At 50.1% G+C, this 12,979-nt stretch overlaps 1 protein-coding gene across 3 annotated transcripts; it reads right to left on the minus strand.

Annotated features, from left to right (window-relative positions):
* Window positions 1-788: 788 nt before the first annotated feature.
* On the minus strand, window positions 789-6,186 carry CC1H1orf216 (chromosome C1 C1orf216 homolog). Of its 3 annotated transcripts, none has more exons than XM_045476692.1 (3): window positions 5,889-6,186; window positions 2,501-3,194; window positions 789-1,916 (listed from the first exon to the last, which is right to left on the minus strand). In XM_045476692.1, exon 2 carries the CDS (start codon window positions 3,187-3,189, stop codon window positions 2,503-2,505), a length of 687 nt encoding a protein of 228 aa, XP_045332648.1. In that variant the 5' UTR covers window positions 3,190-3,194; window positions 5,889-6,186; the 3' UTR covers window positions 789-1,916; window positions 2,501-2,502. The 3 variants fall into 3 exon arrangements, with proteins under 3 accessions (XP_045332648.1, XP_045332647.1, XP_045332646.1); XM_045476691.1 differs by having other exon boundaries at window positions 2,477-3,194; window positions 5,889-6,184; XM_045476690.1 differs by having other exon boundaries at window positions 789-3,194; window positions 5,889-6,181.
* Window positions 6,187-12,979: the final 6,793 nt, after the last annotated feature.

A 12,979-nucleotide genomic window follows, 5' to 3' on the forward strand; every position in this document is an offset into this window, starting at 1 on the left:
CTTGGCTGCCGTCCTTTGATGAAGTGAGTTGTCATGTTGGGAGAACCCACATGGCAAGGAACTGAAAGTGACCTCCAGCCAATGGCCCTTGAGGAACTGAATGTTCCCAACAAATAAGACCACAGACCCTGGATTAACACCTTGCTTACAGCCTTGTGAGAGATTCCTGACCTACAGAAATCATGAGATAACAAATGAGTATTGTTTTAAGTCCCTAAGTTTGAGGGTAATTGGTCATGCAGCAATAGATAACCTTTCTTTATACAAATAATGAATTTTTGATAAACTAATTAATAAGTCATCATACAAACCAATGTAAAATAAGTGTAGTCTATATTGGCACAGCAAATATCTGAAGTCATATACATGTATTATAACCACATATGTGTCAGAACCAGCTGAGGAGCCTAACTCAGTGTTTTGCAGTCAGGGCACCCTTCAGGGAAGTGGTGGTTCTAGGGCAGGGTTGAATAGGAGTGTGGGGGGCGGGGGGAGCATATGTATCCCTCACAATTGATGCCTACCCACCCCCCATCTTCAGGCTCAAAGGTGCCTCAGGATGAGAACAATCCCATACAGGGCTCTCAGGCCAAGTCTCCCCTGTCAGACTGAGAGGCCCTTGAGGAGAAACCTCTTGCCAGCCCCATCAGCCACAGCAGGCTGAATACCTCCTCCCCAGTGACTTCCCCCACATCTGTCCCCCAGCTTCCAGTCCAAAAGGGCACCTCAGATGCCATGGAAAAGAGGCCACCAGGCAATGGGTAGAATAGAAACACAAACTCAAGAAATGCATTTCTCTGCCCCAGTTTATTCACCACGGCTTGGTCCAGAGGCCAGGTTCATAGTCAACATGCAAGGGCTAGACACAAAAGCCCCCAGGACCATTGCTTCAGCCTCACTCCCTATACCTTTCACCCACCCACCCATCAGGGATAGAATTCTTTACAGATAGAGCACCCCCATTGTGCAGATAAGGAGAGTAAGTGTCATGCCACTGCTCACCCATCAGGATCTTGCATCCTCATGGCTCCAGAGGCAAAGCAGAGAGCTTGGCTACCTTAGTCTTTGGTTCTCCCCAAAATTCACCCACTCTCCTTTTCACAGAACCTCTGCTCTAACCTGTCAACCCCCATTTAAAGGGCCATGCAGTGATGGAAGGGGTTACGACCCAACATGCTAAGAGCTTCCAGAGGCTGGGCTGAGCTGACACTCACTGTCCCCCCCACCCCCCCACCAAAGGTTAATGTGGCTCCTCTGGGCCCAGACAGCCTGATTTCAGAAAAAACAGACCAACCTAATTTGACGTCCAGTGTTGCTAAAGCCAGAAAGGCACAGCGAGTAGAGGCACAGAGAGGAAACAGATTTTTTTTCCCAACAGCCTTGGAATGCCATGCCGATTCCTTGCAAGCTTATAAGCACACATTCGCTTTCATCAGAAGCTGAAATCAATATGGTCTGCAACAGCTCCTTTGCTGTGGAGATGGGTGGTTTGTTTCAAACTGATATTTTAGAATTCCCACTCTCCTATTCTTCACAGGGTTCTGCTGTTATCATCTCCCTTATCATCTCCCCCGGCCCCATCTCCCATGTGCCCCAGGGCAGAGTTCAAGAGGGACAGTTCTTTATCTTCTTCTCTGATCCCATCCCCCATCCCTGCCACGTGTCAATCACCACCCCCAGCTTCCCTCCCTCATACTAATTTTCTACCAATTGCTCAAAAAGCCATGGAAGGCCAGAGCAGCCACCACACTTCCTACAGCAAATCCACCATCAGGGACAACAGCTTCAGCAGAGAAAAGTCTGGGAGGAGCGATGGGGAAGGAATAGGAGAGGTGGCCTGGGAAATCCCAGGAGAGTGGATCAGCACAACCCTCAGATAAATGACGTTAGCCCTCTCTCCAGGGAACAATTGGACCCTGTGGAGAAAAAAAGGCTAGGATTGACAATGGGTAACACAGAGTGTGGATGCTCGACATACGCAACTGAATAAGTATTTGCACACACCTGCTAGTGAGTCGACCTGCAAATCCATGCTCCTAATACACCCTTCCCATGCCTGCACTTATACACAAAGGCCGGCACACACAAGGGCTCACTCACAGACACCCACCACAAGCCTGCACACTCAAACTCATTCATATGCACACACACACACCTTTTGCATATATATCCTCACTCGTGCACATATATACACACTGTTGGACACCTGGTTCATGCATACATATACAAACATACTCCCTCTTACATACATGCTACACACACACATATGTACACACCCACACACAGACCTGCACATCAGTTAGCTCATGTGTACGCATGGCACACACAAGCTGATGCACAGGTGCTGATTCACACACGCCTGGACCTGCCTACATGATAGCACATACATACTCACGCTTATCTGCACTCATACCAGCAATAATCATGTACTTACTTGTGCACAACCACACACATGCCTACAAATATATACATGTACCCCTGCACCCCTGTGGAGGCACACCCTTAGCCCTGATCCTGGGGCCTGGATGGGACCGCCCTCTGTTGGAGACAACGGATAAGCTCCTTTCTGTTGTCTAGGATGGTGTCAAAGCTCTCCTGCAGACGGGTCTGCTGGTCAACCAACTGGTGCTGCAGGCCCCGGATCCACTGCAGCAGGGCCAGGCGACGGTACATCACCAAGTGCACATGGTGCTTCTCCTTTTCCTGCTCTTTGTAGCGCTCCTGAGCCTGCAGCTGCTGCACAGCCTGGGCCACTGAGGGCAGAAGGGGATCTGGAGGGCCTGGGCCTCGAGGGGTCCCACAGACAGGTTCAGGGCTGCTGCTGGCGCTGTCGGTGCTCAGGGAACTGCTGGCATAGCCGTTGTCCTCCAGAGGGGAGCAGACTGTGCTGGCGCCGCTCATCTTCTCCAGCTCAGCTCCGGCGATTTCTGCCCCCTCTGGTGGGCTGCGGACCTCCCCATCTGGGAGTCCAGGGGCCTGGAAGGCCTGGTTGTCAGAGGGCAACTCAGAGGAGCCTCTCATCAGGCTGGGCTCCACCTGGCCTGGCATCCCATGCCAATTCTCATTGGCATCTTTGGCACTCGCCATGAAGTTGGAGTTGCTGTCTGGTTGGAGCTCAGGCTGACATACTCCAGGCGGGCCCCCCAGGACCTGGCCCCCCTCAGCTACCCCTGGCTGGATGGCAAACATCTGGTCTGCAAAGGAGAAGCAGAAGAATGAGTCAAAGCAGGACAGGGTGGGGTGCCTGAAGTCGTGGCAACCTAGCTGTGGGGGCAAGGCAGTGTGGAGGAGCTGGATGCTCCTTCTCAGTCCCTTTCCCTCTGGTAACACCTCCCTTTGTGGTATTCCTACTCCTTCTCTGTTGATTCGCAGTCTCCTGCATAGGGTTTTCCCTCAGCTCTCCGAGGCAGGCTGTCTCCTTATTCTGTGCACGTCTTCGCAGATGAACTAATCTTCTGCTATAGCTTCAAGAACCATCAGGTGTTGGTGACTCTCAGATGTGTCTCCAGCCCAGATCCAACTGCTAGCCAACTCTGCAACCATCCATAGGCCCCCCAAATTCTACATGTCCCAACCAGCTCTCCCTCTCCAGTGTCCTCAGAAAAATGGCCCACCCTGCATTCAGTCACTCCAGCCAGAAACCTGAGAGCATCCTGGTCTCCTCACTCTGCTTCCTTCCCCCATCTCATTGACCACAAAATGCTGACAATTCTTCCTCTTAAAAACCGGTGTATCAGGGGCGCCTGGGTGGCACAGTCGGTTAAGCGTCCGACTTCAGCCAGGTCACGATCTCGCGGTCCGTGAGTTCGAGCCCCGCGTCAGGCTCTGGGCTGATGGCTCAGAGCCTGGAGCCTGTTTCCAATTCTGTGTCTCCCTCTCTCTCTGCCCCTCCCCCGTTCATGCTCTGTCTCTCTCTGTCCCAAAAATAAATAAACGTTGAAAAAAAAAATTAAAAAAAAACCTGTGTATGTATGCATATACGTCAACCCTCACTTGTACTTGGTTCAGGCCATTTCTTACCGGGATTACTGACTGACTGCTGCAGCCTTTTCTGACCTCTGTGCCTCCAGTTAAAAATGTAAACTTGAGGGGCACCTGGGTGGCTCAGTCCGTTGAGAATCCGACTTCAGTTCAGGTCATGATCTCGCAGTTTGTGGGCCTAAGCCCCACGTCGGGCTCTGTGATGACAGCTCAGAGCCTGGAGCCTGCTTTGGATTCTGGGTCTCCCTCTCTCTCTGCCCCTCCCCAACTCACGTTCTGTCTATCTGTCTCTCTCTCAAAAATAAACCTTAAAAAAAATTTTTTTTTAAATGTAAACTTGATTGGTCACAGCTCTGAGAGCCCTCCCTAAACTGGTAGCCCTCAACATGGCCTACAAGGCTGTGCTTCAGCTGACCCCTGCTCCCCATTTCAGGCTTGCCTCTTGCCACTCTGCCCCTCTCAGAATCCCAAATTTCTCAGAGATCTCAGAATGTGTCATTATTCTGTGTCAATAATGTGTCATTATTCACACAATTCCCTTGGTCCACAATACCCTTCCCTTCCCCTCCCCTGTAAATTCCTCCCTTCTCCACCCAGCAAACTCCTTTTTGTACTTCAAAACGCAGATGTCTGATCCCCACCTCTCTGAAGCCTTCCTGAAGTTCTTCCCACAGCCCCAGCATACATAAATAAGCACAGTTAACTATGCCTTCCCCTGGGTCCCCACTGCACTGGTACTCACTGTTTTGTTCATATCTGTTTCTTGACCCTGGTGCATAGTTGATGGCCAGTAACTGTGCATTTAGTTGTTTTTGGTTTTGTTTGGGGACTATCTTCTAATAGCAGCTTATACATTTGGCTTCCTGACTAGATACCGAGCTCCTCTATATATCGTCTGTCATATTCCTGCACTAAGCAGGTGTCAGTACATAGTTGCTGTGAGGGTGAATGGGGGAGAGGGGCTGCATTGGGCTATCTATGCTCTTAAAGAGAAAGCCAATGGTAGTGAGAGGCTACTGCTCAGGCCCAGGGATAGAAGATACGACTCCAGTTACCTCCTCTGCCCTAGTGAGCAACCCCACCCCCGCCCCGCCCCGTCCCCATCCCCATCCCCATCCCCATTGACAAGCCTCTCTTCTGACCTTGCCCTCTTCCCTCTGGGTTTACTATCTTGTGCCCCTCCCCTAGCTTGCTCCATCCAGGGGCCCCAGAGGGAGGGCGTATCACACCATTCTTTCCTCCCTAATAACCACTTCTACCAAAATTAGGGTTTGAATTAACAAGAGGTTTCTACTGACTACATATTACGAGGATTAGAAAAATGGGGGATCAGTAAGAGTGAGGGATAGTGTAAGTATAGCAGGGATTAGGAGGTCTTTATAGGTGGTAGTGGGCAAAAGTCCTCGGGGTGTAGCGACGGTCCTTTAGTGACCTACATACTCCCATCCCGCTAAGCAGTCTTGGAGACCTTCCAGGCCCAAATGTTTTGTTGTTGTTGTTGTTGTTTTCTTTCTTAAACTGGGAGCGGCCGCGAGGGAAGCTGAGATGCGGCGGCTTAGGTGTTAAGGCTCACAGGGTTCTCAGAGATGGTAAAATGGGAACCCAGACACCCTAGGATCAGGCTTACGTCCAAGCTAATCCGCAGTCGGCCCGGGGTGTGTAAGGCGGCGGGGGTGGGGAGATGGCTCTGTCAGGGTTGGGGAGGCCGCCTCCCTTCCTGCGTAGCCCTGCGGGAGAGGACCCCACCCCCCACCCACCCCCACCCCTCCGCCTCCAGCAGACAGAGGATAGAGACCATGCTTCCCTAAGCTCCCCACAGGGGGCAGCCCGGAGGAGGCTGCGATCCCCTGCTTGCCCCCCCGTCCCGGGGGGCTGGGCCCCCAACCCTCCCCTCCTGCCGGACTCACTGCCTGGACGCGCCCGCCCCGGCGCGGCTGGCTCTGCTCCCGCGGGCCCCGCGGCGGGAACTCGTCTCTGGAGGCTGGAGCGGGGGAGGGGTATGTCTCGGCCTGGCCTGGGCGGCCACGCGGGCCGGGCGTGGGGTGCGGGGCTCCCCGGCGACGCGCCCAGCCCCAGGCCCGGACTGCGGAGTCGGGCGGCGTCAGCGCGGCAGACGGGGCGGGGCGGCCGGGCCCACGTGGGCCGGTTCGGGGTTCCGCCGAGCGAAAGGCTAGTCCGGCCAGAGCGCCGGAACCAACTCCCCCGCCTCCTGCAGCCGTGACCGAGGCCTGCCGGGTCGGGTTTTATCTTCCCACTGCATCCATTGGGTCCCTCGGATCGCTTTGCGTCACTGCAGATACGGTGACATTTTCAAAATGAAAATCTAATCATGTCACCATCCTCCTGCTTTTAAGCCTTTCAAATGGCTTCCCTCTTGCAGGGTAAATCCTTGAGGCAGCGGCCACAGGGTTCTGAGCATCTTGTCCTGTCTACCTCTCCAGCTTCATCCTTTGCCCTCCATCTCTGCAACTGGGCCTCACACTCCGTTCTGCCACGCGACTTTTGCACACACGGTTCCCTCTACCTAAAATTCTCTTCCCCTTCTCAACTTACTCATATGTCAGCTCTCTTCTCAGATAAACCTCCTCTGACCTCCTAGGCAAGATTAGTTTCCCCTTTTATATTTCTCAAGGGCACTTGGTTCCTTTTCATCAGAGCATCTATCACAATTTGAAATGATATATTCATTTTCTGCTTGTTTCATTAAGGTCACTTAATGAAAGCTATGCTTTTTTTTTTTTTTTTTTCAATTTATTTGTTTTGAGAGACAACAAGGGAGGAAGGCCAGAGGGAGACAGGGAGAGAGAGAGAATCCCAAGCAGGCTCTGCTCTGTCAGTGAAGAGCCCGATGCAGTGCTTCTTCTCACCCACCATGAGATCATGACATGAGCCAAAATCAAGAGTAGGGATGAGGCTGAGCCACCCAGGCACCCCCATGAAAGCTATGTGTTATTATTTGTATTTATTTATTTATTTATTTATTTATTTATTTATTTAATAAAGGCTGCCCTTCCTAATCCAAAGGCTGCAGCTTTTTTTTTTTTTAACGTTTATTTATTTTTGAGACAGAGAGAGACAGAGCATGAACGGGGGAGGGTCAGAGAGAGGGAGACACAGAATCTGAAACAGGCTCCAGGCTCTGAGCTGTCAGCACAGAGCCCGATGTGGGGCTCGAACTCACGGACCGCGAGATCATGACCTGAGCCACGTCCGCCGCTTAACTGACTGAGCCACCCAGGCGCCCCGAAAGCTATGTTTTAAAAAAAGAAAAGAATATCTGCTCTGGGACAGGACTGGGCCTTATGTCCTACACTCAGGCCCTGGCACCTTCCTCCCTGCAGGGCAGAGAACTGCTCCATAGTGGCTGTGCTGTGAACTCTTGTCAGTTTCTACTGACTGAAGCCTAATCTTCCTCACTTCCTTCTTCCTTGGAGGAAAAGGGGAGGGTTGGGGATTCAGTTTGCAATCAGAGAGAACAGAGATGCAGTTGGTGCTGACTCTAATGATAAGAAAGCACTGGCAGGTGTTAGGAAAGTTAGGCCTTCTTAAATAATTTCCTAAGGTAGCCCTAGAAGGGAGATGAGGACAAATTTAGCCTTCAGGGTTCTAGAAGGTCCCTTCCATACCCCCACTTTACCAAGCAAACCGAGCAACTGGCTATACCTCCTTCATGTCCTCCCCACATTAAAAACAAAATAAAACAAAACTAATATGGCTTCATCTTTGAAACATAAAACATTTTAAAATACTCTTGTCTTGGGGCACCTGGGTGGCTCAGTTGGTTAAGGGTCCAACTTCAGCTCAGGTCATGATCCTGAAGTTTATGAGTTCAAGTCCAGCATCAGGCTCTGTGATGACAGCTCAGAGCCTGGAACCTGCTTTGGATTCTGTGTCACCCTCTCGGTCTACCCCCCCACCCCCATGTTCTGCTTCTCTATCACTCTCAAGAATAAATGAATAAATAAACATTTAAAAAAATTAAAATGCTCTTGTCTTTCCCTCATCTCTTTCTTTTGCTTTTATCTCCTACTCCATCTTTTTTATTTTAATTTTTAAGTTTATTTATTTAGAGAGAGACAGCAAGCAGGGGAGGTGCAGAGAGAGAACGAGGGAGAGAGAATCCCAAGCAGGCTCCAAACTGTCATCACAGAACCTGATATGGGGCTAGAACTCACAAACCGTGATATCATGACCTGAGCAGAAACCAAGAGTCAGATTCTTAACCAACTGAGTCACCCTGCTACCCAGTCCCCTACTTCAGCTTTTGCTATTTTTTTAGACCTCAGCCCCATTTCTACATCAGATGCTGAAGCCTAACTAGTCTTCCTTTTTCCCTTACCCATTCCAAGTTCCCCTTGCCTTTAGACAGGTGACCCAATGAGGTGACCCAAATCCTCACTCCTAAAGGCTCTGAGCCTGGGGGGATCTAGAGTTATGCAGGTCTTCCTGTGCCATACAGCCATGTCAGATAGTTGTTTGGTGGGCCCAGAGCTGCTCCTCTCTGCTTCTCTTGTGGACTCCATCTCTCCCAGCTCTAACCATGTGGGTCAAATGGGAGCCCGGTGAGTCCAGGCATAGGAACCCCACTCCAGGTGAGTCCCTTCTCTGGGACTTTCTGAAATAAAAGGAAGACAAAGCTGGGAAGATGTATGGGCAGAGCTTTAGCAACCACATTCCCTGCCAAGTAGAAGTCAGTTTGGAGTAGGAGTAAATGATGCTTACACACAGAAGCAGAGACAAAAGACAGAAGTCCTGGTGATGTTCTGGTCCCTGTTTCCTGAGGCCTTTCTATAACTTCCAGTAAGGCCCTTGTTTTGTCAAGCCCACCTTGAGTGGAATTTCCTTTGCTGGCAATCAAAAGAATCCTGATTAATACAAGAGCACAAGGTAGTGGCCCAGGGGTCCCCCTCATATACCTCTCAGCCCTCATTAAGGAGTGGCATCTCTGTTTCCCCTTGGTAGCCATTAGCAATCCAGCTTACACTGTGACCTCCTTTGAAATGCAGTGGAATCATCTCCGTGTTCCCACATTATAATCATTTCTCCCAAGTCGCTGAAACCTCCTGACCTGTAGAAGTTAGAATGTCAGAAACAGGAAGCAAACTCTTCGAGAACGTCATTAGGTAGACTCACGTAACACGCCACACCTATCTCTGCCTCTTCATATGGATTCTGGCTACAAATGACAAATTATATACTGACTGTTGACTTAAAGCCTCTTGTACTCTGCAGGGCAGCACACAAATGGGCATAGTTCTAAATAACTTAATATCTGAGAAGTCAAGTGAATTCCCACAGCATCAGATTGTTGTAGCCTCTCTTCTCTTAGTCAAGGGTAAAGTTGTGTGGGATACTCCAGCACTGTGTAATTAATGCAGTAAGTGCTCAGACAGTGGTCCTGGCTGCTCCATAATTTTCAGAAGGCTGGGAGCCTTGAGAACAAAAAACCCTAGGAAGGTGGGGGTGTCCATGTCTGCATGATCACAGACAAGCAGATGTATAGATGTCCGTGATCCATTCACCAGAAGTTTCTGCAGTCAGGATGCCAAGGAATCAGTCATTCCAGGTAGAGCGGTGTCTGTGGCTGTGTCTACCCAGCTACATAGATTATAAAGACTGAATTGTCAAGGACACAGAAATCACTAGAGATGGCCAGTAGCAGCCCAAATAGGCCAGCCCTGGGAAGTGGGTAGATATCCTGGCAGGCAGACAGATGTCAGAGCCAAGAGAGACTAGCAATGAGTAACCAGTGCTAGGTGCTAAAGGGCCTAGAGTGTCAGACAAGGAGACAAGGGAGATGAGAAGTATTTCTACCCCAGGAAATAGGACAGGCATAAGAGTTGCCTCCTCTATAGGTGGATAATTTCTCAGTGTCAGTACTTCCAGGAAGAAAGAGGTGGGTGGGATCAAGGTGTTTCAGCCTCAAAGACATTATTCCTTCCTATCCATTCACTCACATTCAGTACAGAGTGCTCACTTTGGGTCAGGTGCTGTGTTGGGGATTCAGAGCAGGATCAGAGCTGGTGGTGGCCTTGTGCAACTCCCTGTTTAGAAAGGGAAATAGAAAAGAGTGGGCTATACAATGTATAGGTCCTACAACAGAGTTACAAGGAAAAAGCAATGAGTACAAAAGAGGGTAAGGAAAGCCTTTACAGAGGGGGCTTTAAAGGATGAATGGAAGCTCACCCAGAGAAAGCAGGAGAAAGCAGAGGAGACTGTATGTGGTGTGTATGTTCAGAGTGTGGCCAGGGTGACTGGAGATTGAGGGGAAATGGAGGTAAGAGATGAGGCTAGAGGATAAAGTTGGCCCAGTTGTGAAAGGCTTTGACCATCATTCCAAGGAGCTTGAGCTTCACCCTGTGGGCAGCAGGGAAATAACCGAGCAAGCCCCCAAAACTTCCTTGTCAGAACAAAGCACAGGCGTCTAGTCCTGGAGGACAAGCTATATTGCCACCTGCTTTCTTCTCCTTCCCTGAGCTCAGATCATCTGTCAACCTCTCCACAAGGCTTTGGAAACTTAGGCAAATCAAAACATTTTCAACTTCCCAGATTAAATAAAGATGATATGCCTTGAACATTGTAATTGTGAACACTGGACTCCCAGGGCTAAGCACAGCCCTGGAGGACCTTTGATGTACCAGAGAATCCTTAAGGAAGATTAGAAGGAACTCATTCCCCAGAATTTGCTCACCTTGGGAAAGAAGGCCTACAAAGCTGGTGACCTACTTATTTTGTTCATCTATTTCCCTGCTGCCTTTTAAAGGTAAAATGCCACTCTCCTCTATCAAGAAATTGCTGGGGCACCTGAGTGGCTCAGTCGGTTAAGCATCCAACTCTTGGTTTCAGCTCAGGCCATGATCTCATGGTTCATGAGTTCGAGCCACATGTTGGGCTCTGGGTTGACAATGCAGAGCCTGCTTGGGATTCTCGCTTCCCCTCTCTCTGCCCCTCCCCTGCTTGTGCGTGTGCTCTCTCTCAAAATAAATAAATAAACTTAAAAATTAAAAAAAAGAAATTGCTGTGTGATCACTTTAGGTAAGACATGTCCATTCCCCACCCCCAATATGGCTGTTTTCTCAGCTGTTAAAATGAGGGGGATGTATATCAAATCTGAAGTTTTAAAGCTTTTTTTTTTTAAACCTTGGAATCTTTTTTTTTTTTTTTTCCCAAACAAAATCTATGCAGTATATCCAGTTTGAGATCTTGTCTCCTCCCTGAGCCCTCCACTATAAATGGCTCCCGAAGAGGCTCACAGGAAGCTTTTAAAGCTCAGTCAAGGCACAATTTCAAATGCCCTGCACCACAAAAATCTAGAATACAGATCCTTCCACTCACCATCCCTGCCTCCCCTAAAGGGAACAAGCGGGTGTTTTGGAGCTGCTGGAGAATGAAAGGTGGTGTAGACTCTTTCTCCTCAGTGCACCCAAGTGGTAAATGGCCTCTTCCACCAGGAGACCAGAGAGACAAATCTTAGATCCCGAGGCTGTGTGAAACTCTACAGTCCACAACAGAGGGAGTGAGCTAGAGTTGATCAGGAGGACTGAGAGAAGGGAGTGTCTGTTCCACCCCCTTCCTAGCAGCTGCCTCTGTGGGCTCCATAATCCCCATGCCCTCTCCCCCCACTGCACCCTCTGGCCGCCCACCACTCCTCCACCCACCCCATTCATCAGTAGGAGGGCACCATATCAGTACAGCCTTTCAGGGCCTGACAGGTCCTTTCTGGGTGCCCCCCACATGTAACCACTTAACCCCCAACACAAAGGGCCAGGCTGAATGGGCTTGGAGCCGGCGGCTCGTGCAGAGGGGGAGGCCTCAATAGGATTTGGGGAGCTGGGTGTATAAACCTCTCTGCTCCAGCAGTCTTCAATGGAGGCGCTGGAGTCGGGGCATGTGCCGAGGGGTGGAGCCCGGCAGCTGCATCCCACCCCTGAACAATGATTTATTCATTCTCCCAGCACACACAGAGAAAACAGGCTTGGGGAACGTGGCCCCACAAATCGCCCGTGGTCTCAGCTGATTCCCATGGCAATCACAGCAGTTCTGAGTGCCCCCTCCCCCTTGTAATATCTTGCCTAAAGCCTGCCCTTCCTCTTCCCCACCAGCAAGTAGAGTGCAGTATGACGTTATGGGAGGCCTTTGGTAGCCAGAAGCTCAGGCGGCCTTGCTCTGTGAATTGGCTCCACCCAATCTCAACCTCACTGTCTCAGAAAGCTTCCTCGTCAGGTTTTTCTCAAACCCATTTCACGGCCAGAGAAACTGATGCAGAAAAAGAAAAAAAAAAAAAAAAAAAAGGCACATAGCTTGACCCACCTCAGGACTGCCCCAGGGGAAGGACTGAAAAAGAAGCAGGGAGTTGGGGGTTCAGATTGGAAATAACTGACAAGTAAAGGGGGTGCCATAAAGGCTTGCTGGGTGAGTTATTGGCTGCTAACAAAAGGTATCCTATATGTTGTCCCCATGCCTTTCCCCAGCCCCCATCCTCCAGCCACACCTGGCTCTGATTCCTGTTACAATCTTTGGGAGAAACTTTGGGGATGAGGGAACAGAATGAAGACAGTTAAGCAGAGATGCTAAAACCAGTAGATTAAAAAATATGTTGGGGAGGGGGCGCCTGACTGAGGGTAGAGCATGGGACTCTTGATCTTGGGGGCATGAGTTCAAGCCCCACGTTGGGGGGGTGTAGACTGAACTTAAATTAAAAAAAAAAATCTTGAAAAAAATGTCAGGTGGGTAGGTGGTTTCAAGAAGCTGAATTGTGGGGCGCCTGGGTGGCGCAGTCGGTTAAGCGTCCGACTTCAGCCAGGTCATGATCTCGCGGTCCGTGAGTTCGAGCCCCGCGTCAGGCTCTGGGCTGATGGCTCAGAGCCTGGAGCTTGTTTCTGATTCTGTGTCTCCCTCTCTCTCTGCCCCTCCCCCGTTCATGCTCTGTCTCTCTCTGTCCCAAAAATAAATAAACGTTGAAAAAAAAAAATTAAAAAAAAAAAAAAAGAAGCTGAAT

The sequence above is a fragment of the Leopardus geoffroyi genome, chromosome C1 (assembly GCF_018350155.1).
Source record: "Leopardus geoffroyi isolate Oge1 chromosome C1, O.geoffroyi_Oge1_pat1.0, whole genome shotgun sequence".
NCBI lineage: Eukaryota > Metazoa > Chordata > Mammalia > Carnivora > Felidae > Leopardus > Leopardus geoffroyi.

Coding starts and splice junctions, on each gene's coding strand:
- CC1H1orf216 (XM_045476692.1), bottom strand. CDS start 3,189: ATGTTTGCCATCCAGCCAGGGGTAGCTGAGGGGGGCCAGGTCCTGGGG.